Below are 24,927 nucleotides of genomic sequence, written 5' to 3'. Positions count from 1 at the left end.
TTCAAGTGAATCTGTAGGAGAGAAAACTGAAGTAATGCATAAAGGAACTTGCTACATTGGCCCTCAGTTTCTCAAAGATTCTGGCTTCTTGCAAGGGGAAAGAAGAGGGCGGTGTAGGCAGAGGATACCTTTCCTGCAGCTTTACTAAAAACATATTCAGATGAACAATCGTGAAACATTGCATAATGTTGTAGTGACAGAATGCAGTGGAGCCATTTAGATTTTCTCCATTAAGCCAGGTTGTGAATCGGAATTCTTGAAGCAATCGTGTTGTTATTTTTTGTCCTTGATCGAGCTTAAACAATCTTAATAATGTCATGAACTAGCAGACTCTTTCCAGGACACTACTCTGTGGAAAACTGCCTTTCCCTAATCCTCTTTTTAGCTACACTGCTTCAAAGATTATAACTATAGTAATTTTGCTGAATATTTGTTTGAGATTTGAGAGGAAGGAAGGAGCTATACAGAGATAGTATTTTTCTACAGTGAGTAAAATAGTCTCCTTCCTTTTACCAGTAGGAGAGGTTGGCCCAAAACCTTTCTAATGCTGTTGTGACTTTAATTGCCCAAAAAGCTATATTGAATCCTACATTATTAAACCACAAGCTAAACAGTCACTGTAATGTATATTAATTATCTTACTGTGGCATTCAAAATTGTACTTGGACCATGTCTGTATTACATGTCCAGGACATTTGTGTAGAAGTAAAATACATATTGTAAGTTTCCATATGGTGGAGGGTGATTTAACTCTTGTCATACTTCAGAATGAAATCTCACAGAAGCATCAACTGTTCTGTGCTGTAAATTAAAAGAAACAAAAAAAAGGTGTCCAGTTTTGCAGCCACAACATCAGCTTGAATTTGGTAATTTCAGAAACTGTAGTTTTAGATTCTGCTGTTATTCCTACCCAGAGACCTTCTGACATTTCTTGTGTTCTAACAGTCATAGCTTCCTGTTGTTGTAAATGGCTTTTCCTCCTGTTATATGAATTACCAAAGCAAGTAAAAGACAAGTTGAGTGACTATAGGGAAGCCTGTGAAAGTATATATGCACCATTTTTAAAAGCAGAGGAAGTAACGGGGAGAATACATCACTTCTTTAAACTGTCTATGCGAATTATGGATGATAAAATTATCCTTTGAAATTGCTGAAAATAAAAATAAATTTTTAAAAATTCAAATTTTTAGACTATTACTGTCCTTTTTCTTAGACTCTTTCCTTAAGTTCTAAGTAAGTCACGTCATAGCTGTGACGTGATTTGCCTAGTGGGTTTGGTTTGATTTGCCTGTAACATAGAATCACAAAGTCATAGAATCACAGAATGGTTTGGGTTGGAAGGGACCTTCAAAGATCATCTAGTCAACCCCCCCCCCCCCGCCATGATACTATAGTAATAATATATTACTACATTTTTGACTAAGTACTTGACTTTCAGAGTGAAAATCTTCTTTTCAAAGACAGCTCAAAGTACAAAAACATGGGTGCCAAACTACCCAAATTTGTCAATGTATGGTTTTGTAATGCTTTAAGAGTGTTCATTTCTTCACTAGAGGAACATTTAGGCCAATACATTTTCCATTTCTCTTCCAATTACCTGATTTAAGGCATTCCTCTAAATAAGCCACTAATTGCTTACTGCAGTGTGGCAGTTCAGTAATGGATTCTATATGGATGTTAACTTTATAGCACCTGATAGTATTTTACATTTGTTTATTCTTATTGGCTCAGTGATTTTAAAGCAGTGGTTTAAAACTGGGGCAGGACACCAAACGTCACGGGTGAGACATCTAGGCCCGAAACAGACAGGGCCAGGCATATGCAAAGTGATGTGGTTGTTCTCAACATTTTACATTTATGCAACATCTCCTGTTGGCTGGTACCCAGCTTTACCACAATGCTAGAGGCAGCCCTGTGCATTCATCTACAAAAGCACACAGGTTGTTGGGGGAAGCACTGCAGAGGGCATGGCCGCCGTGGCAGGCCAGGGTTCTTTACAGCTTTCCCTGCTGTTTTGCAAAGTGATATACTGCAGCAAAAAACTGTAACTTCTGTCTCACTTCAGGAAGTACAATTTAAGAGCTGGGGTAATTTGAAGGATAGTGTATACTAAGAAAAATATTAGAAACCAGGAAAGGCCACGTAGCCCATTGAGGCTCATTTCATTCCAAATACACTTTCCCTAGGTTATCATCCAATTGTTAAGAGAAAGAGTAATGCTATCCATTTTTTATAATTCCACTTCTGGGTATTATGGAGATAAATACCTAAATGCTGGAGAGCTAACTTTCTTTCAGAGCACTGTTTCAGGGGAAAAATACTTAAATGCAGATAGGTGGGATGACAGGAAAGAAATTGACCCTAAATGAAAAATATGATGATAGTGATATGAATATATGTGTGTAGTCACAGTTTCTCAAAGTTCCCCAGCGACAAACTTCTAGTCTTGAGACTTTCAGATAGTAACCTTTCCTTTGATTTATTGTTTCAGGACCAATGCAGGAGACAATATATGACTTTTGGAGAATGGTATGGCATGAAAACACAGCCAGCATAATCATGGTTACTAATCTCGTAGAAGTGGGAAGGGTAAGTGATTTTTGTACTCAAAAAGATGAAAGACTTCCAAGGTGTTTGCTTTTGGAAATTAAATAGCAGACCAACAAAATGCTTATATACTGACTATAGCACATAAAATATTTATGACTGCCTGTGCTAAGAGGTTCATTATCAATTATTTTTAAACATGCCTTGGATGCTTGGCTTTGATAACATTAGCACAATGAAAAAGTAACTGATAAAGCTGCATTCCGTACAGCACAGCCTGCAAAGACTGCCAAAGAAGGAAAGCATCATATCTTTGTATATATCTCAGACATACCATTTCTATTAAGGGAAACCAGGGAATTAGTTACAGAACAAGCTTTGGAGTCACCGTTTTTTCAGGGAGGCTGAAGTGGAGTAATTCTGAAACAGGTTTCTGAGAAAAGTAGTTCAACTATGAAATTGCACCTTCTTCATAGTGTATTAGTCTAAATCAACGTCATTTGTTTGGGTTTTCCTTCCTCTAAGCCTTCTGGACTAAAACAGAAAGAATTAGCTTTACTCATTTGTACACTATATTTGTTGACCACAAGGTCTTCTTCAGGAGCTGAGTAGTAAAGTAAAGCTTGGTTGATACTGTGTACTTTCCTTTCTTTGCTTGATAACTTCTGAAGTAGGCCTCCTACTCAAGTCATTATGGCTAATTTTGTTTTGAACAAGTATTGAATGGAACCGTTTCCTTTCTTTCTCACAACAGTCAATAACTGAGTCTTTTAATTTACTGCTTTGTCTATGCACTGGTGTCTTAGTTCTCATCTGGGATGGTTTTTTTTCAAGAAAATTTGCTTGGGAACTGAGCATATAGCTTTCATTTGCAATGAAAAAAAACCCCACTGCTTTTATTGCAACTACAGCAATTATTGTAAATCGAAGTGTTGAAATAAGAAGTCAAGTGCACATATCTTGGTGTGAGCCACATGGTTTTAAGAGATGTTTTTAATTTCACACTGGTGGAGTGTCTGATACCCCTCTGCCCTGTGACATTGGCACATGCAGAGAGAGCACTGTTTATGCAGGGTGAGTCAAAGTGCTGGATCTTGTCTCCTTTTTAGCAAGCCCAGTTTTACAATCTCATTTTATTCTTCCTTATGTCCTTTGTCAATTGTTAATATAAAACCTAATGTTTAGATATCTGTGTGCCCAAGGCTGCCAACAGATCAGGTGCCAGTGTTATTTTTAGATTTAAAAAAAAATGGGATTTGTGACTGCAATTAACACCTACTGCAGGAACTCATGTATGACTAATTGCAGACACAAAAAAGAATCATGGAGGCCGCTTAAAAATTCAGTCCCTTGATTGAGGAAGAAGGTAGAAATAGTTGGGTGGTCACATATCAATTCAAAACGGAGGGATTTGTAAGAATAGGAAGCTCTCCAGCAAATCTCTTTGTTAAAGTTTTATACACATTCATCAGTACCCAAGCATACAACTTTAAAAGGGATGTTTTCAGGGTATGAATAAACAAGCCTTAGAACAAAACCAGCATACTGCATGAAACCACATACTGTTTTCCTAAAGTCAGTATCTGAAGGCATCAATTAGAGTGAACTGTTAGGTGTCAGTCAAAAAGACACCATTCTTGGTGCCAGTGTTAGCAGTCTCGACTCACTACATTTGGGTACGCAGCACATTCCCTTAGCAGCAAGCAACAGTTTGCCCCACCGTGGAGGTTTCTTCAGTGTGCAAGAGTCCTAGTGGGATACAGATCTGCAGCTTTGTTGTTTCTGGCAGTGCTAGAAATGACTTTGTTCTCACTTCCTCTGGAGGCCAGCACAGGTTAGATCAGAGAGCAGAAATTGAAATGAGCTTTTAATGGAAATGAGATCATGAGAGCCACAGAACAATGCAGTCTCTCCTCCATTGGTGCTCCTGTCCCACTCCCAGAGCTGGAAACATCAGCAACAAGGAGGCATATTACAAACACACCATCTGTCCCGCAACCCCTAACACAAGCTCTGTGCCACCTTGATTAGTAATGATTTTAATGGACCTTTTGGTAACATTCCTGCAGAGCAAACTTTGTAACCTTCCCAACCTTGATGTTTTCTATTTCAATTGCTATTGCTGGTATAAGATTTATAGGGGTTTATTATTTTTAATTTTTAACTCTCTTGACCCATTGTAAGCTGAGGAAGAAAATTCCTTTATATTTTCAGGAAAGAGGAATATTTAACGTTTGCCACACAGTGTACATCCTTCATGAATTAATCATTGAGGGGGCGTATGTGTATTTGTTTACCAGGACTGGCTGGATAGTCATTAAATCATTGCTAGGAACTTGCTTCTTGCCCTGGAGCATTATGCATCAGGACTGTTTTAATTGCGGATGGAGGAATCACCATGAGGCTGTCCCTAATGCAAGCACCTGCTGCAAATGACTCAGTCCCCACATTACCCTCCAGCAGGGTCTGGGTACATCTGCCAATATATGTCATTATCTGAGGCATACTTGTCAAAACCATGCATGCCTTTAAGCTCTTGTGTGTTCTAGCAAGGGACCCTTGTCAATGTTTCTGGCACCTGCAAACTGCTGTGCACCTGGTATTTAAATGGCACAGAAATGTGTTTTGATTGTTTTCTCTCTTTAATGAACCCACCTGAGGGACATTTAGCTCTTTATCTAGTAGCCTGTTACCCAGTCACTCACATTTACACTGCTTGTGTGGAAATTCAGAACTCACTTGTGCTGTTATACTAATCCATCTGCCAGAAGTCTTATCACAAAATCTGCAGGGCTCCCTGAGGAGACTTTTGTACTAGTAATTTAAGCTAATGATTTCTAAACATATTTAGTCAGTTTTATGAAGACCTCATTAGAATGTGACTGTTTATTAAAAATCTAAATGAGGTCTCACAGTCATTTAGAAAAATCATTGCTGAGTTGCATGAACAGTTCTTTGATAACATATGATGAAGTGGTTTTTAGTTAAGATTGGCCTAGGTCGACATAAGAACCTGTACAAAAAAACCAAACAAGCAGCCCTTGAAGCAGCCTTGAAAAAAAAGACTTTGTCTTCTTCATGCTGGGGTCAACAGCTTTCCACTCAAAATGAAGTGCACAAAAAGGGAATGAAAAGTAATTAACGGTATAATATACCTACATTTTAGTGCAAGAGCCAGAATTTTCCAAACCACACAATAACAGGTAAAAAGCAAAACCAAGACTCAAAAAATATGTCAGTGTGCCCACAAGCTATTTCAAAATAATGTATTTTGGATTATATTAATGCAAGAGGCCTCCATGCTCACGTTTGTAAGTGCTAGAGCAACTGAAGATAGCAGTGTAATTTCAGAAAACATCTTTTCCTGAGAGGCTTAGCAAAATCTGGTGGATTATTCTAGAAGAAACAAAACCTTTTATCCCATGAGCGTAGGGGTGATCAGAGAACAGACACAAGAGAACATCTTGCTTACTCCAAGAGGCTGCTGTCACGTACAGACTCCAGAAGACAGAGTTGGATCCTTCTGTGGAAAGCAATGGGAACTGGATCAAGGTCCTTAGGTACTGGCCAAAGTCTCAGGTTGCTTCTTGAAGCGTTTCAATGTTTGCACACATTGAAACATTTCTTTCCTCCTTAAAGAGTTATTCAGGGAAGATTTAGAATATATTCAATTGTGCCATCTAGCCGTCACCTCCATCTTTTCTCTTGTTGGGCTGGTACTAATACTTGGTTGGCAGAATGAAACTTGGCATGTCACATCATTTGTCATTTGTCGGTAGTCACTTTCTCTCCCATTCCTTGTTTTTGCTTAAGGCAGAAGAAATTTAGTAATATCTGGTTAATAAATGGTGAAATGCACTGGTTAAATCAGTGGAGGTGGTTGATATATGAATGTGCTACAAGGACTCATGATTGTCTATCATGCTTTTAATATAACAAAGTATTTACGAAAAACATCACTAGAAATAATTATAAAAAATAAAACCTCACCCCAGGAGCATAGTAATTACAGTAATTAGAGTTTCGCAATTATTATCCAGAATTAGAAAACAGCCAGTGCTAATAGTGTTAATAGGCACACAAAAGACCCTTTTTTTGAAAGAAGGCAAGGTTGACTACAACAGATTGGATGTGACACAAACAGGAGAATGAAGGTCAGCCATAGACTGGTAAATAGCCCCTATGCCTGCACGCACACCTTATATCCACTGAAACATCTGAAATAGCCCCGCACTGCCATCTTATCTCTCAGGTGTGTTCTGCTTTCCTGATAACCATCTCACACTCCTCCTGGGTGACTTTTCCCTTTCAGGAGCTGGCAGTGCTGTATCTGCATAGGGAAAAAGAAAGAACACAGTGATGGCTTAGCTTTTCTTTCACTGGACCTGTGGTTGACATGCTACGTACATGGCACTCTCATCTGCTTTGCTGCGAAAAGGTCGATGGCTCTGATTTTTCACGCTTAAAAAAATATTGGGGTCTACATGACAGTGAGGAGATTCATACAAAGGTCTTCTGACAGAAAGGGAACATCTTCTTGCTGCTGGCTGGCTGGCTAAAAAACATTCCCTGATATAAGATAAAATCTGTCAGAAAAGAGTTGTTCTCAGGAAAGACTCTGCGTGGGCCCAGCCCTAAGCAGTCATATGTGCATGTGCTTGGGTCTTGGGTCCAAGCTTGGTCCTTGCTTAGGATGTGCAGCCTTGGTCAGCATTCAAGAAACATTTCTAAACCAGATAAAAATACTTTTCCTTAACAAACAAGATCCAGAAGTGTTTATGTTGAACCAGATGATCTTCAGGTCCACCTGATGATTTGTTTCTGTTATTGACAGGCATTAGACATCCAAGAAAAAGTGCCAAATAAAGCCCTGTCCAAAGACTTCTTACTGAAAACATACTGCAAGAACCAAACAAAAACTTCATAGGAAATTCCAGCAACATAAAAACTGTGCAAAATTTCCAATGGACTTGCCACCTATTCTTAGAATAAAAAAGGAATTTTTTGACACAAAGCTGTTATGAACTTGCACTTACACATTTTAAAAGTTTTGAGACTCTTCCATGCAGAAGAACCCTCTAATAAACAAAGGTAAATTCAAATTGTATTTAAGATTCAGATCACCCATTACAGAGATATTGCAGGGGTGAAACACAGTAACTCTAACACATCTCACAAACAGGACATTTATATTTAGTATAAATGGAAGAACACTCTATGTAATTGAAACTGCCTCTAAATGTAATAAGCCAAATTACCTACATTGGAATTAGTTCAGGACACAGGCATTAGCGCTCCTTAGGAGGTGTGCCAAAGAGTTTGTAAGTATACTGGTGACAAAGATTTCAACTTTTCTACTGAAAAAAACCCCATATTTTATAAATGAGGGGGAGAAAGCTTGCTGTATGAAACCCTTCCCTACCTCTAGGTAATTCTAGTTTCAGCTTCCAAAACCAATAAATAGTGTCTTTCCCCATCTAGAAATTTTTTTTTCATTATCACGTTTACCCAAAAAACCTGGGACCTGTGCTTATGGTACATACATGTTATTAGATAGTCTGTTGTTTTACTTTTGGTTTTGCTGTAATTCCAGTGTTTCTTGTAGATAATAGCATAGAGTCTATACTTTTACAGAGTATCAATGAGAAAAAAAGAAAACAAATCGTAATTTAAGACTACTGTTAGTCTTTCAAGTCAGTGAGCCCTTCTAGTTGTCAAAACAGATTTCAGCTTTCTAGACGTCTAACCAGAAATAACAAGTTGCATTACTTCATTATGCCTAGCAGGGGAAGAGGCCTTAGGAAGAAGAAATAGTTGTTGTTCTTCAGGAAAGAGAAGGAAGGACTCTTTGCAATCATTTAATAAAGATGTCCCCAGATTAGCAATGGTAGCATCATCAAACAGGACATCAACCTACAAGCATTCAGCACTGTCCCATGTCACTCAGAGCAGACATGGTTTCAGCTCTCTGTGTTTTGATGCATTCTTGTTTCCAGTAAAAGCTATGTTTCAAAGGATGTTAATCAACAGAGATTAATATCTTAATGCTCACTAATCCAATTGAGATAATTTACTTTGAGAAATACATAAAAGAGGTTTAAGGATGCACAAATGGATCGACCCCCTTGTTGGGCTAGCTGCTGAAGTGCTGCCAAGGTGTAGGAGGCAAGTATAAGTGCAGTTTGCAAAAAGGGCTTCAAGTTCTTTGAAACATCAGGGCTAGCAAAATGGCTTCATCACTGCAAGTCTTCTTCACCTGAGTGGTCTCGTGAAATTAATCTCTCAGTCTCTCTGTGAAGAAAGAAGCATCCTGGAGGTACCAACACAGTTTTACCTTACCCAGTAGAGTAACACATAGAGCTTTCTAACCTAACATGAGATGATCAGGTTTTAGAGCTGGAAGGCAATCTACTAACTTGGTGGTGCTCTGTAGCTCAACTAATGGCATGATTTAGCTCTTGGAACGGAAGCATGATTCAGAGCGCAGGCTGTTCTGCTCGATGTAGGCACATCAGGTCCTCAGAGCACAGGATCTGAGCAATATGCCCATGATTTCACAGTTGTGTAAGGGATTAAGACAGGCTTTGAGGAGCTCCAGCTAATCCTGTAACCATCCTTCATCTTGGCATGGGACCACCCTTCTCATCTGCTCTGTGCACAGCCTTTTTTCCTCCAGGGTTGTGCTGAGGTGCACTAATTTACAGCGTTTTTTTAATCATCAGTGGGAGACAAAATTGCCTAAGCATAAGCAATGAAATAGAGGCAATCCATTTTATCCTTTTGGTACTAGTGATGAAGACAGGAGCACTACAATAGCTTTGCCTGGGGTCACCTTTACCCTAAAGCAATTCTCCTAGACTAGTTCTGGTTTATGGCCAAAGTATGGCCACACCATGAGTTTGGCCTGTCAGCTTAATTTCATCTAATCCCAGCTAACAGGTTGACGGCGTGCTAACAGTACACCTGAGTCTTAAGAGCAAAGGGATCGCACTGATTCCCGCAGGTGGAAAGCATTAGTGTATGCCTACTACTGGGCGTGTCCAGAAAACCAGCTATTCCGGGCAGAAGCTGAATGGGAGTGCATCCACCAGGCAACCTAGGATTGCGCTGCTGGAGCAAGAAAGGGCAGCAGAAGGTGGAGAATTGTATCAGCTCTGAGTCGTCACTGGCAGAAGTTAGACTGAGCTAGTAAAATTCATGGAGACATCTCTCCCCCACTGGGAGCTGTGAAAAACATAAAGACTTCTGGCTGCATTTATACAGACCCATTCATCTGGTAGTGCCAAACAGTATCTTGAATGTATTTCTCAATACTCTTCCATACCTCTTTTGGAAAACTGTAAAATTAGGTATTAATCAATTAACTGACTTGCTCAAAAGCAAAGAAAATGAAAAAAAGTAAGACTGGGTTTTATCTTCTGTCAAAGGTTGTTTTATAACTTGTAAAATGTTCTTAAATCACAATACATTTTTTTGTTTGAGAAGCATTTAAGTAAAAATACTTTCAATTATTGGATGTCCTTTTGCTTCGAGTCAGCCAAATAAAAGTATATGATGTTATCCTAGCTACATCTGTAAAATCTGTTAAAAAGTTTCACCAGTGAGCTTGGTTGGCTATTTCATTTTATATTCTAGAGGTTTCACTTCAAAATTTATGTCTGACATATCATCATTACTTAGTTCAGGATTAATTTTAAATTAGAATATATAATACTGCTCTTCACTAACGACAATCCATGCAGTGCATAGCCAGTTATATCACCTTTTTGCTAAGAATATTTCAGAATCAAAGGAAATTGGAAACTTTGAATAATCAGTGTTATTTAAACTGCTCTGTACAAACTACAAAGTATATTTCACAGCCAGCTCACATATTAATTCTGTAATATTCCTCCTATTCCAAACCTCTAAGTAAATGAATTACTGTCCTGGCTTTCATACTGCCTTTAGCTAGATGTGTCACATTGCCAAATGGCTAAATATACAGCTTCGGAAGTCACAATTTGTGTTCATTAGCTATCCACTGCCTACGTTGTTTGTTATATTTAGAAGTAGCAACAACAACTTTCCACCTTCATTTCTGAGTCTTAGTTTCTCACATTAGACTATTTTGCTGGGGGGATGGAGGTAGGGGGTGGAAGTAGATAAGCATCTTCTCCAGATTTGTAAAATTATTAGAAAAATATACGTGTTTGGAACAATTGGACAGGGTACCTTGGGATGAATAGATTAAACCACAGCATTTTCATTATGTCGCTGGCAGTCACCCTTTTATCTCATCTTGTGATGAACATCTGTATTTTTTGGCACGTCAGGATATAAATGTGGGGTTTAGCTGAACAAACTCTCAATTATAGTTCTGCTCAGATGACATTTCAAAATTATGTTTCCTACTTTGTGGATGATATTTACTGTTATGGTAGCAACTGTGTGAAAAAAACCCAATGCATTTAATATTCAGTTCTGGATTCATATATCAATTATTTAGCTAAACCTTCTGTTAGTAGGTTTTTTTGTAAAGCATGTACCAAATGTTTATGAAAAGGGAAAGAGATTTGTCAAGTCACAGTAGCTAAAGCTGTGCTAAAAAGAAAAAATGAACAAACATATGTTACCAGTAGTGTTTCTCATATTAGATGAGTAAAACCATATTCTATTTTGTTGCAATTGTCTTTCCTTGTACAAATAAAGGCCCTGATCCAATGAAGTTTTATAAATGTGATTTTCATTTACACTATTTAATCTACTTCTGTCTTTAAGACACCTTTGCATTTATTTGAGTGGTCCTGGAGGAGATGGGAGACTGGTCTTTAAGCATTTACTTAACTTTTGGCTCATCAGGAGTCCACAGAGTTCCCATGTCTGGAGCTCAGCACGTGCAGCAGCATTGCAGAACAAGAGCCAAAAATAGGAAAAAAGCCTGAATTTAAAAATAAAAAAAAGTTTGGAGGGCTTTTTTCCCCCCTCCCAGTGAGTGAATCATCTAGTGTTGGTCTGTGGCTCTGACTGCGGCTCTGGCACTGTTTCCACGGCTGTTACAGCCCCTATTCCACGTGGGAGAGTTTTCAGGAAATTGTGTTGTCATGGATCCTTCTGCTCAGCTCCAATCTGCTCTGTGCCCAAAATCCCCTGTGCAGCAGAGTAAGAAATCCCCAGCGGGCCCAAGCTGCATGAGGCACAAAAGGCTGTAACTTCTGTGCAGCATCCCCCAATGCTTCCCTAATTATTCCACTGGATCATCTTAAATAAGGTTTAAAAAAAAGAGTGGAATTAAATCCAACAGTTGAGGCGTAAGAAGGTGGGGACTGTGCTCTTCTAAATTGGTCTTTCTAAATGTCCCTAGTTCTTAGTCATAATCCAGACTGTCTAGACTTACCAAGTTAGAAACAGGCATGTTTTCCTTCAAGGCTGAGCAATTTAATTCAGCCAGGGTTGGGGTTTTTTTTCCCCGATTGTTTATTTTACTGAACTAGAGCTGTTTTGAGGATGGCAGCCACCCATCAGAAAGAAACAAGGCTAAAGTTAGCAACAAAGAGACGAGCTGATCAGTAGTGCTGTGACTAGGATCACTGCTGCAGCTGCTCCCTTCCTACGTGCATTGGCTGTCTTTGTGTGCTTCAGGTTCCACCTATGGAAACGATAAGTGAACAGGCAGGAAAAGAGAATCAGCTCCAGAGATGGGGTTGTCAGTGGGCTGCTCCAGTCTGGAGGTAGTGTGAATTGCCTTACTCTGCATGAAGAGTCAAAAAAGTGTCTTAGCCATAGGTAGGAAACCCCTGTTTCAGAGACCTCCCAGCAATGACTCTAAAAAGGTCCGTTTTTTGGCCTGAGGGATTTGAACGGTGTGAATTTTCTGGATCATTTTAACAACACAGACAAAACAGTGAGCATTCAATGTTTTTCGCTTAGCTACCATCAGAGGGTTTTAGGAAATACATCCAAACAAGATAAGATCTGAATAAATATCAAGTAGGTGCAACAATAGATAGATAGCAGCAACTACTAAACTGCCTGCAGCAACATTTAATGCTTTTGAAATTGTTGTTCATTGCTTATAGCTGATAGATATGGTTTGGAGATGAATACGCGTTTGCCAGAGATCCTGTAGTTTAGGCACCCTGGGACTGTCCCTCGGCTTGGCCCTTGGCTGGTGGAAACCCTCTGCCCACACTGACGTGCTGCCAGCTTGCTGGCTGGCGAGCAGGGTGGGGGCGAGCAGTCGTGCTGCCCTTGCCTGGGTACAGGAGTGCTAGGCACCGCAAGGACTGTCCAGTCTCTCAGCTCTAAGCCTCTCACTGTGGAAGGGAACCGTATAACCTGGTGTTTGCCAATTGTCCTGGAACCACGCTTAATATCAGGTGAAACGTGAAGAATATAAAGAATTTTTTAGCCAATACTAATACGGTTACTAGGTCTGAAGACAAGCATATTGAAATAAATAAAAACCTGCATATAACTACCTGAACTTCAGCTCTGCTCTAGGAGCTTTCCATCAGCTGTGTAAGCAGGAATAAGCTGTTAAGGTGCTTGTATAATTTTGCGGCTGGGAGCCAGGGCTTACAACCAGCCTACTCTTTTTCTCTGAGGATCCTGGTGTGGGGCTGTGTTTTTCCAGCCCTTCAACTCAATTCTATTCAGATTTAATTTTTATCCTGCTAAAGAGTCAGAAAAAGGGTCAGAACTACTGATCCTGCCCTGACAAACTTTTCATTTTATCAGCTGATGTTTCCAATTTAGCATGGCAAGACCTCTCTTCTGTCCAGACAGTAAATATGGGTTGTATGTGATTATTGGCCACGTCATTAAAAACAAATGCTGAAGAAAGTATTTTCTTCTGCCTGACAAGGCAAGGTTTGACTCTCTGCATAATCCTTTATATACTGAACCTGGAGTTTGAATAAATAAACCATTTGAATCATGCTTTACAGTTTTCACTGTATACTTATATACACACCCTTCAGTTTTACCTTTTGCTCAAGAATAGGCATGATAGGAATCCAAATATTTTGGCACTAAAATGGGTTTGAGAAATACTCTAAGAGTTGTGAAGTGGTTTTGGGGGGTTTTTTTGGTGTGGTTTTTTTTAAAATCAATTTTCCATTGAATATTTGAAGCATTTGGGGTTTTTACCCAACCTATTTAAGTGTATATTTAAGTAAACCGGTAGATTTACATGTATTAGAAGATCCATTTTAAATTTTCCCTTCAGTGAGAGGAAGAAACCATTCCATGCAGCAGATGTATAACAGATGCTACTCCTAGCACATACTGCACTACTGGACGATGGCCAGATGCAGTGGTGATAGCATAGCTATTACCGTGACAGAGCAGAATAAAACTGAGATCTGTAAGGAATGTGTTAGCTTCCCCGCCCACTGCCTTGTCCACACAAATGGGAAGGAGGAGAAAATTCCTAAGTCTGTCAGCTGGCTGCATCATCAAATACAGTCAACACAACGACCCAGCTGAAAAATAGCAGAGTAATAGGGCATATCTGAATACGTTAAATACTGTGAAGTCCATCCCATCTAGACCACACCAAGGCTCAGGAAATCTGAAATACAGTTCGGAAAACCCACCTCCTTTGCACCTCCATACCCCAGGATAAATTTGCCAAGCACGCATAGCTCCAGAAGCCAAGTGAAATCATTTAGGAGGAAGGGGTAATTAATCTCACCTAACCTTAGCCATCAAGAAGCCAAACACCTAGGCAAAGGCAGTTGGCTAGAGTCTTTTCATAGTTAACAAAAATAAAGGCACCTCTAGAAGCCATTCATCCTACTCATCTTAGTTTGAGCTAAGTGAGATGAATCCCAACCATAGTGTCTGGGGTCATCTAGTGAATTGGTGTTAAAGCCCAGGCATAAAACTCATCTCTTGACTTCAAGTGTTGAATTTTGCCATTTGACCTCTCATCAGTTCCTTTGAAAAGTTAATCTGAGAAAACAGATACTTTTCTAACTGAAGAGAAGATCCTTCCTGTCTGAAAAACACATTTTCATTTTAGAAGGTAGGAAGATATTTTTGGGACAAATCACCAACTAGAGGTTGGGAAAAAACCTTCTGGTGGTAGTTGTCCCTCTGGGCACACCCTGCATTGGGAAGCACAGGAAGTGAACAGTTACTCTTGAGTGAGTTGTGCAGGGCATAAATATCCCTTGTGCTCTGTAGAAATCTGCCTTACTTTACTAACCACAGCACAAATCTCACCTGCAGCTCTGAAAGATGTCTTAAAAAAGAGGCAATGTGCCTTAAATATTAATCATTTCCACATACAGGTCTGTTTTGCGCAATTGCATTTTAAAACAGAAATCATTGCACAGAATACAGAATAGATTCAGTATGAACCTTCTAAAATAAATGAACCTTAATTTCTTTTGTATTTTTTTAAAGGTCAAATGCTGCAAATACTGGCCAGATGACACAGAGATATATAAAGATATTAAAGTTACCCTAATAGAAACAGAGCTCCTGGCTGAATATGTGATTCGAACGTTTGCAGTAGAAAAGGTAAGTTTCTGAACTCGTTTTTCTTAAATACACTCTGCCTAAGTAACTTATATACAGATTCAACAAAGGAAAGTTAAATCTTTTGACTGACATCCTGGTTTTGTAGCTATTTTTTGGGTAAATGGCTACCGCCCTCTTATGGCAAACTGTGTTTTCCTTTAAATGCAGCAACTTTTCTGCGCTTTCCATCCCTGTTGGCCCCTGCCTGAGTTGGAAAAAGTGATGTTCCTTGCCTAGGAGAAATTGAAGCCTCCCTCCCACCAATCAGCTGAAAAACACATTTGTGCTGTTTTCCCATCTTATGTTCCCTACAGTCATTTTCTGTCTCTACCAGAGGCTGCATGTACTATTATTCAGAAGTCCATGGTGGAGAATACTGTTATCTGCTGGGGCAGTGTGTTCCTGGTCTCCACAGACATAGTTGAAACAAACTCATTTTCTTCTCAAGGCAATTTCATTTTTCATGTGGAATCTATCTTTATAGGGAGACTTCCAATCAGCATGTTGTATTACTGTTTATTAGAATAATGCCATGATTTTTTTTGATGCTCACTAGATCTTGTAGCTCTCCTGAACAGCTTACAATGTATGGACAACATACAGTTAACAAATAAGGTACTTACTGAAAGGAGGAACAAGCAGGGTCAGTCAATGCTGACGCGTGTCACGCATTTTGTGTTAATTCAGGGGTTTTATCCAGACTTCTTTAAAGGACAGAAGTGTTTTAATTGTATGTATCAAGACTCATCTGAGTTGCAGAACAATGAGGAAAGGGTCTGTTTGTAAGACTTGATATTCCTGATGACACACTGAAGTAATGTTCTCCCAGTACCTCCATGAGTAGAATTTCAACTAATTAGCCTAGAAAACTCCTTTTTATTTACTTGCAAGTACCTGTGATATAGTGGTTCTCTCTAATGTTGAAATAGTATTCAGTTATGGTTGTGAAGAACATAATCTTTGGGATCAAAGAATCCTGCATCCAGGTAGATGAAACTGCCAAAAAGATGGCCCAGCAGAGTCCCTGTACATACATCCACAGTAACAAAGGAATTGGGCTTTTTTCTATTTTATTCTTCAATCTAATACTTAAATATACATCAGTACAGCAACCTGAGGGTAACAATAACAGAATTATGCAGTTTGAATGAACTGAAATATTGTATCATGTTTACAGCTATACATATTGTACATCTAATTCATTCAAGCCTGTTGTTTCCTTGCATTTAGATATTTTTAATAAACAGATGAGAAATGGTGGCTACACTTTGAAGTAGATGAAGCACTAGTTTATTTTATTCTGCAAATTTTAAGCCCATGCTTTGATGTTAGCTTTTCACTTCTTAACTGGGACTGGAAAAAAAGACCTGGAGGATTTAACAGTTGATCATAACCAAACTGTCTTGAATAACTGCATTAGAACAGATAGAGATAAAAGGCACTAAATTTTTTTTTTCTTAAAAAAAAAATCTCCATCTGAAAAGATTTCATTTAGACACCGCTTTTTAATAGTTGGTAGTTTTTCAGTAAGCCTCTAAAAGCAATGTCAGTGTAGTTTGAGTAAAGTACATTTGTTTTTACCCTATTTTCCATATTTTTAACTCTTCCAATGGTACTGGAAGGTCAAGTCTGTACATCTCTTCCACCATAGTTCTCTCAAGTTTATATTTCTGATCTACTGGGACTGATACCTTTCAGTCTCTGCAAGACAAGCTGCCTGATGAGACAGCGTGCACCCTAACCAAATCTGCAGATCGTACTAGTTGAAGGGTGGTGTTGAAATGCTGAACTTTGGAGCCTCAGTCCCAAAGGACTTGAAGATTTGGCCAACAGAAAATCTAGTAATTCAACAAGGGAAAATGCAAAGTCCTGTGCCTTAAGTGGACTAACCCCATATGTCTGTACAGGCCGTGACATCCTGGGACAACAGCTGAGATCCAAGATCATAGAATCATAGAATCATTATGGATGTAGGACATCTGAGCTGCAAGGGGAGGTTAAGCAAGCTGGCCTTGTTCAGTGTGGAAGAGATGAGAAGGAGGGGTAAGGAGGATCTAATTGCAGTCTGCAGCTACCTCAGAGATGTTTAGAAAAGCAGGGGCACCAAATTCGCTTCCTTCTCCATGGTAATGGACGGTAAAATGGGGCAGTGGCCATGAATTTGCAGGGTGGAAGGCTTGCACTGGAAAAACTCTTCGGGATGAGGGTAGTGCAGTGCTAAAGCAGGTTACCCAGAAAAGTTGTGCAATCCCCATTCTTGGAGGTCATCAGGGCTCAGCTGGCCAGAGCCACTGGTGAACTGATCTAGTGTTGGCCATAGACCCACTCTGATTGGGAGGTTAGATTGGAGACCCTCAGAGGTCCTTTCTGATCATCTTTTCTGTTTGTGGATGAACATCTCATACCTGCTCCTAAAATACAATTTAGAAGTTGATTTGCTTGGGGATAAATTGAACACACATTTTTATTTTTTTAAATGGCTATTTGATAATTACTGGGGAGTAGGGGGATAATGCCAAGAAAGTGGAACCCAGAATTACACTCCGATTCTGAAGACCACTTCCTAGATATGGTTCACGATGTGTGGATAAGCAGTTCCTTTGCAGCAGTTCCATTACACCGCAACAACTAAATCTGATGAATTACTCAGGTAGTAACATACACCAGCAGCATGAGTATTTGTAGGATTAGGGTCTACATTTTTTAACATTGTAGGGTTTGTTTGCAATGTACTCCATTTTCTGTTTGTTTCAGCTGAAAGAAAAAGTAAAAAAATATAGTCTTTCCAAGCTGAGCATATGCTTTTATGATTCATGCAGTTGTGTTGCTATTTTGGGTTTAGAAACCAGCAGGGAAGCTACAGACATGAAAATCATTCTTTTGTAGGTATAATAAGCAAACTCATTATATGCGTACCCTATATGCAAAATCTTTTCTAAGTAGCTGTTATCCACGATATACGAAAATGCAGTCAGCATGACAGACAGCATTTTCAAAACCAATGCAGAAGATACAGAGGGCATATCCTGATCTGTGCAACAGCTGGGCACATCATTTTGGAGAGGCAGTTCACTTTTTGTAAATTGCTTGAAAATCAACGCTGCGTACAGCATGAAGAATTTGTGTGGGGTACTCGTTTTAGTCCTCAGTTTGTATAGTCATGGCACTGCTTTTTGTATGGGATCTTTGTTTCTTGGGGGATTGTGGGCAGTTGTTAGGAGCAATATAAAAGTGTTTGGGACATGGATACCCCACCTACGCACAGCTATTTACAGAGTTGGAGGCCTTGCTTACAATAGCAAAATGCTGTGTTAAGTAACACACTCTAAAATCCCCAGAACACAGAGACCAAATTGTATTTGAATGTATTTGCTAGACTGTCTTAAAATGCAAATTACTTTGCCTATTCCTGGGGTTTAATATGTTTTAAAATTGGTTTTTAGGATATAAGGTCATTTCTGTTGCAAGGGTGTGATCTCCTTCGTCTACACCAATGTCGCATGTACTCTTCTCTCTAGCCTGCCTTTTTGTGTCGCAGTTTCTGAGGGAGATAAGTGTGGATATTCCTCTGAGCAGATGCCGAGCCTCCACAAACCACCAGCCTGACCTGTCAGAGCATGAGGACTCCAAGTCCACTCCAGTCATGTAGCACTGGCACTCCCAAAATTCCTCAGTCATTGAAAATCCCAAAATTTCTCAGTCATTGAAAATCCCAGACTCTTCTACCTTGCATACTAACAATAAATTAGGAAGTTTATGTTACTTCATTATGCAAAAAAATTAGACCTTTTATATGCAAACCAGCTCAGGACAGGAAATACATCTTTAAGAAGAAAAACTGTAAACCACCAGTTATTAATATCACTGACATTTAGTCCAGCCTAGAAATGATATGTCATAATTTTGCTGTTTGCTTATGAAATATGTATGATGGCCTCTGGTCTGTGGATTTCTAATGAGAATAAAATACTGGCAGCTACATTTTTAGAGGGGGAAGGGGAAGTACAAGCACTAAGAAAATCAAACTTAGCACACCTCTAATATCCAAACTGCTCCAGAAAGTCACATGGGAAATTACTTACACAATCGGCTCCTTATTCATACCTGTCTTACCACATCCACGTCCTTGTAGACTGTGGCAAATCACTTGAAGGGTGAGCATGTAGAGGGCTACAAACGTAGCCCATATGATTGGAGGTGCAAAAAGGTTTCTTACTATTCAGCTGTTTCTTTGAGACCAATGAAGGAGATAAATTATAAGGAAAATTATGCTGAAATTGTAGTTCCCCGAAGTCAGCAGCAAACCTCCTGTGGAGAGCAGTGGGAAAAAAAAAGTCATCTGTGCTGTATGTTCACGGCTTTGCTGCTGACCTGTTCTGTGATCATGGCATGCATCTTAAGGCCACAGTTTTCAAAACAACTTAATGCTTAAATATAGAGATGAGCGTCTATCTTGTTGCTAAAAGTTTCTAACCAATCTAGTGCTAAATTACTCAGTTTTGTTGTAAGGCTTTGAAACCAGTAGATATGTAACCTTTGAACTTGCTCTCCTGCTATGAGAAAGCTCTCCAGCAGTCTGTACAGATATGGGTATTGGTAGGGGGTGGATGTTTTTCAGCAAGGCTCAGGCTTTTGAAGTTACATTCTTAATGATGGCTCTCATCCAACCTCTTTCACATTCCAGCTTGTTTTTCTTTTTCAACCCTTGTCTTTTCAACAGAGAGGTGCTCATGAGATTCGAGAAATTCGGCAGTTTCACTTCACTGGCTGGCCAGACCACGGTGTACCGTACCATGCAACAGGCCTGCTGGGATTTGTACGTCAGGTCAAGTCTAAGAGCCCACCAAATGCTGGCCCTCTGGTTGTTCACTGCAGGTGGGTAGGACAGAAATCCCTCTGTTGTGTTGTCCTCTAAACTCAGAACCTACTTTTGCTTCTCCTGTACTCCACTATCCCCACACAGGTTGCTGAAGCCACTGGAGCTCTACTCCCAAAAACTTAATACCTAAAATATGAACAAGAATGGGAAAACTGAGTCTGAAATCCTGCAAATGCCTGAATGCAAGACTTAATTTCAGTAATCAGCCAAGTGATCAAGTACCTGCAAGATGAACCCTTACGCTTTACATTTTCCAATACACTGCTGAACATTAACTGTGCTCTTCTTTTACTTTAGTGCTGGTGCTGGCAGAACTGGGTGCTTCATTGTTATTGACATCATGCTAGATATGGCAGAAAGAGAAGGCGTCGTAGACATATACAACTGTGTGAGAGAGCTTCGGTCTCGGAGAGTTAACATGGTGCAGACTGAGGTATTGTTAATCTACTGGAATACTGTCTTACACTTTGCAAGAAAAAGTATTCTTCTAGCCCATAATACTAGAGCCCCTTGTGGTAGGCACCATTCATAAAGTAGTTTATTCAGTCATATGCAGAAAATAATCCACACTTGAAGAATCGCTGCCCAAACAAGTGCCCAGTTATGCTGCACTTAAGGTTTGCAGTGGTTTTCTGAAAAAAAGGAAAATCATGAGTGTTTCCTCTCCAGGGAGGATTCATTCTGGAGCACATCTTGTTGAGGCTCAGTTATGTGATAGCACCTACAGAACTGTGCAGAGGGATGAAGAAACCAGAAACATTCCGAGTTTTATTACGGAGTGTTCCTGTACTTCTGTTTGTACTCCTACCTAGTTTGAGTCAATCCTTCTATATTAAATTCCAAATGAGTCGGATAAAGTTTTGTGAACTGCTGTTGTTCCTTCAGGTCTTGCTTCAGTGCCGGTAAAGTCAGAGAGACTTAGTGGCAACCATATTAGTTGTTATTTTTTACTTACCAGAATACTAGTAGCGTACAGTCTCTATGTCAATAATTATTTTAACTGCTTTACCAGGAACAGTATGTATTCATCCATGATGCTATCCTGGAAGCCTGTCTTTGTGGGGACACATCTATTCCAGCTTCTCAAGTTAGGTCTGTTTACTATGAAATGAATAAACTGGATCCTCAGACTAACTCCAGCCAGATCAAAGAGGAATTTAGGGTAAGTTGTGGTTAGCAGTACCTAGAAGCTATACAGTTCAGCTGTGCTAAAGATTTCTAAAGTGCTTGCTTATAACTGTGTGTATTTTGGAGCAGGTCTGGGAGAGAGAGACAGCTAAAAAAGGGAAAATAATATGTCACTAATTGCTATTGAATTATGCTAAATCATAAAAGATCATGCCATAGGGTAGTAGTAAAATCTTTTTACTCAAGGGAAGTATATAATTTCCTTCCAGTGTCCTTTCTCCAGAAGGCAGGTTACTCTGCAGCTATCTTTGAGGTTATTTTTCAGATCTGTATGCTTCCAGGATTTTTTGCTTCCAAACACTGCTGGCTGTGATGTGTTTTCATTTCTCTGCATATTGATTCCTACTGAAACTGAATGCTGAGCTGATGTATTCTTAAATATTTTGGGATGCTTTCACTGCTGTGTTAATTTTTCCGCTGTATTGTTTACTCTTTTTGAAAGACTCTAAATATGGTGACTCCAACGCTGCGTGTAGAAGACTGCAGCATAGCACTTTTACCACGAAATCATGAAAAGAATCGCTGTATGGATGTTCTGCCTCCAGACAGATGCCTGCCTTTCCTCATAACGATAGATGGGGAAAGCAGTAACTACATTAATGCTGCACTGATGGATGTAAGTCTCCACTACATCATTAATAATAAAAAGGGAATAAGCAGCCCTCCAAACTGAGCAATGCCAGAAAGTGGAGTCAGCATAAGAAGACTGAAATCCTTCTAGCTTGTTTTCCAAAAACATGGCATAAAATCTTTAAACTCCCAAGTACATTTAGGATCCCACATATGTTATGTCACACTCAGGGTTCCAAAGCTATGCTCAGAAAGCAAGTCAGGGAGTTTTGATAAATTAAATGTGTCTCGATTTCTCCCTAGTGCTTGAATTTTTAACCATCTGGCCTAGGAAAAAAAAGAGTTACCTATTAAGACACTAAGGCAGTTAAATAGGATAATAAGGTTTACAGCAATATTTCAGTTCCCTTTGTTTCTAATTTAAACAGTAATTAACAAAAAAAAAATTGTCAGCACAAGATAGTACACAAGCCATTACTTCAGTCTTTCTGTTTATTTCTGTTTGAATGAATGGTTTCTGTTCGGGGGGGGGGGGGTTCTAATGCATCTATGGTAATTCTAATCCTGCTAATAGAATATCAGTAAAAAGACACTTAAACTGCCTTTACAGTCTGTAGATATTTATAGCCTATCTTTGACAATTTAGAACTATAGTAATTATGGTTGTCAAACACATAAGCAACAGGAAAACAGAGGTTAGCAAAGAATGAACACATTGTAAATGGCCTTTTTGAAAAGTGAAGCTAGAGTAATAACAGCTTATAGCAGTTTTTGCATTTTGTTCTTTCCAAGTTCTCAAAGCATTTTCCTAAAATAAGCCTAAGTTCAAAACACTCCTGTGAAAAGATAAGTGTATTATCTTTATGTTTATCTATGTAGAGAAACTGAGAACAAACGTTTAAGTGGCTTTTCTAGGTTCTCACAGTAGGTCAACGACATTTCATATCAGAACGGGGCTTCCTTGATCTGCAATTTACAGTCTTGCCATTACATTGTCTTCTCTCCTGGAGAGTTCAGTACTGTTTTGTTCTGTAAATTAAGTACTGCTCAGAAAGAGCAGTGCCTCAATATTTGCTTTGAACATGCTTCCCTTCTTCACTGTTGAAACAGTGAGCTGGAGCCGAAAGTGTGTCTGGGCAAAAGGCTCCGAGGGAGGAGGTGATTTGGGTCACTTTCCACCCAAAGCACCCTTGCCAGAATCCTGCAATATCCCTGCTCTGACAGACCGGAGCAGACATTTGTACCTCTCAGTCTCCAGCAGGCAAGGTGATCCATTTCACCCTCTCCACTTGCATCTGTTGAGATGCAGCTGGATCACTTCATGTAAACTTTAGAAGCTCACTTTGAGCAAAAGAGGTAGCAAGCATAATTTTCATTATTCAGTATCAAATGAGTTTGAGAATGATTAAAAAAAAAAAACCAACCCTGCTAGGGCTTCGAAGTGAGGGAGTAATGGAGAGCCCTTTGGGCACCTCTCATCTGCATGCAACTTCCAACAACACAGCACCAGTAGGATAGAAGGCAGCTGACTGATGCACCAGCAGCATCAATACCTGCTGGTTGCAGTTTGACAAAACCGAAAGAACTGAAATCTTGCATGTCTTCGTCTGTAACCCAAAACACATTGGACTCATTTTCTGTATTCTCTTCAGCGACTGTCTCTGAAAGAAAGATGGAACTAACTGATGAGATTGTATCTCTGTCACAGTACAAACAGTTCAGTTCAAGGAATGCAGAGGCTTCCCTGCCCTCCTTAATGAAGGCCATGTCAACCTCCTCCCAAGAATTGCCCCAGTATGGCCACACTGGCCTTCAGCACTCAGGAGTACATTGCTGACAATTACACAATTGAACAGTTCCACCAAACAGCTCGGTCAACGACATACTCTGGTGCTAAAAAAAAACCAGAGAGCACTGAAATTTATCCCCTGGGTATCTCCGCTGCTGTCAGATAGACCAGAATTTCAACAATATTTCTGAAAAATAACTAGATATTGCCTTTCATGGGCATCATTCAAATTAACAGCTAAGCGTAGACAGCCAAGATTAATCTGTCCATTAACAACTCAAAACAAAACTGTTGCTCAAATTTTTGTAGGAGTTACATTGGAGGCAAAAACCTCTGATGTTTTTACTCTCTGCCTGTGGCATAAAATAAGTTTCAGAAATATAACATCTGCAGAAGTTATATTCTGCCCAAATACAGTTTATTAACTTTGAAGCATATAAGATCTTGGGAAAGAGCTGAAAACAATGTATTAATTATACAGAAAATAGAAATAATGCTTTAATTCCCAAAGTTTTGGGGCTATGACTGGCATTCTGCTAAATGGATTTTTATCTTTTACCATTCTTCTCACTATCTCTTGTTATTTCTTTGCAGAGCTACAAGCAACCGTCAGCTTTTATAGTTACACAGCATCCCTTACCAAATACTGTCAAAGATTTCTGGAGACTGGTCCTAGATTATCACTGCACTTCAATAGTTATGCTGAATGATGTCGATCCAGCACAGGTAAGTCCAGAGACTGCTCCATTCAACAGAGGAGTGCTAGTGCCTCAGCATTTCAGCACACGTGCGCTTCACAACAGCTTTAGGACATAATTAGTTTTGTAAAACAACATTAAATACTAACACAGTAAAAAATTGATTTGTAGCTTGCAGATACCCATAGGGAAAGAGGAATAAATCAGCAGCTTCTCCACCAAAATGTTGATGCACACATACATAAGCACATGCACCCATCATTTCTTTTGATAAGAAAGCATGCTTTGGAAAGAGCTGCTAAAAACCCAAAATGATGGTTGTAGAATTCTTACTCAAGTCTGAAACACACTAATAACAGCCAAAAGTCATAAACAGAAGCCAACAGCTATTCATTAGCCTGCCTGAAACAGGTCAATGACCTTGTTCTGCTTACCAGGGGATAGGTGTTCCCTGTGGGAAAACCTGTGTTACGTTTGACACAAAATGGCATTGTTAGCAAGGAGATAGGAACTAAACAAGACTGGAAACTAAGCATCCTTCGGAAATCAGGGCAACGAAACGTATGGGGGAATGTAATTACCTTACAAAAGAGTTGTGCATGCTGTACATGTTCTTTAGAAAATTGGAAAACCGAACCTACTGGTTTGGCAATTTAATCACTAGCATTAATCACTAAGTGTCCTAGAGCCTGGCTCGTAACTGCGCAATTCCAAGTTCTTACACAGTTATAATTTCCTTGGTTCCA

General features: G+C 39.4%; 1 protein-coding gene across 9 annotated transcripts in view; it reads left to right on the top strand.

Annotated features, from left to right (window-relative positions):
* The window catches only part of PTPRM (protein tyrosine phosphatase receptor type M), a 495,513-nt gene that overhangs the window by 459,863 nt on the left and 10,723 nt on the right, over positions 1-24,927 (top strand). For all 9 annotated transcript variants that reach the window (XM_075084712.1, XM_075084711.1, XM_075084710.1 and 6 more), the window contains 7 exons: positions 2,492-2,589; positions 14,941-15,057; positions 19,778-19,932; positions 20,234-20,369; positions 20,949-21,098; positions 21,567-21,740; positions 24,078-24,209. In XM_075084712.1, coding sequence (XP_074940813.1) covers positions 2,492-2,589; positions 14,941-15,057; positions 19,778-19,932; positions 20,234-20,369; positions 20,949-21,098; positions 21,567-21,740; positions 24,078-24,209 — 962 coding nt within the window. The remainder of the gene's footprint in view (positions 1-2,491; positions 2,590-14,940; positions 15,058-19,777; positions 19,933-20,233; positions 20,370-20,948; positions 21,099-21,566; positions 21,741-24,077; positions 24,210-24,927) is intronic.

The sequence above is a fragment of the Phalacrocorax aristotelis genome, chromosome 2, assembly GCF_949628215.1.
Source record: "Phalacrocorax aristotelis chromosome 2, bGulAri2.1, whole genome shotgun sequence".
Classification (NCBI taxonomy): domain Eukaryota; kingdom Metazoa; phylum Chordata; class Aves; order Suliformes; family Phalacrocoracidae; genus Phalacrocorax; species Phalacrocorax aristotelis.
This window is presented reverse-complemented; position numbering and strand designations above follow the sequence as displayed.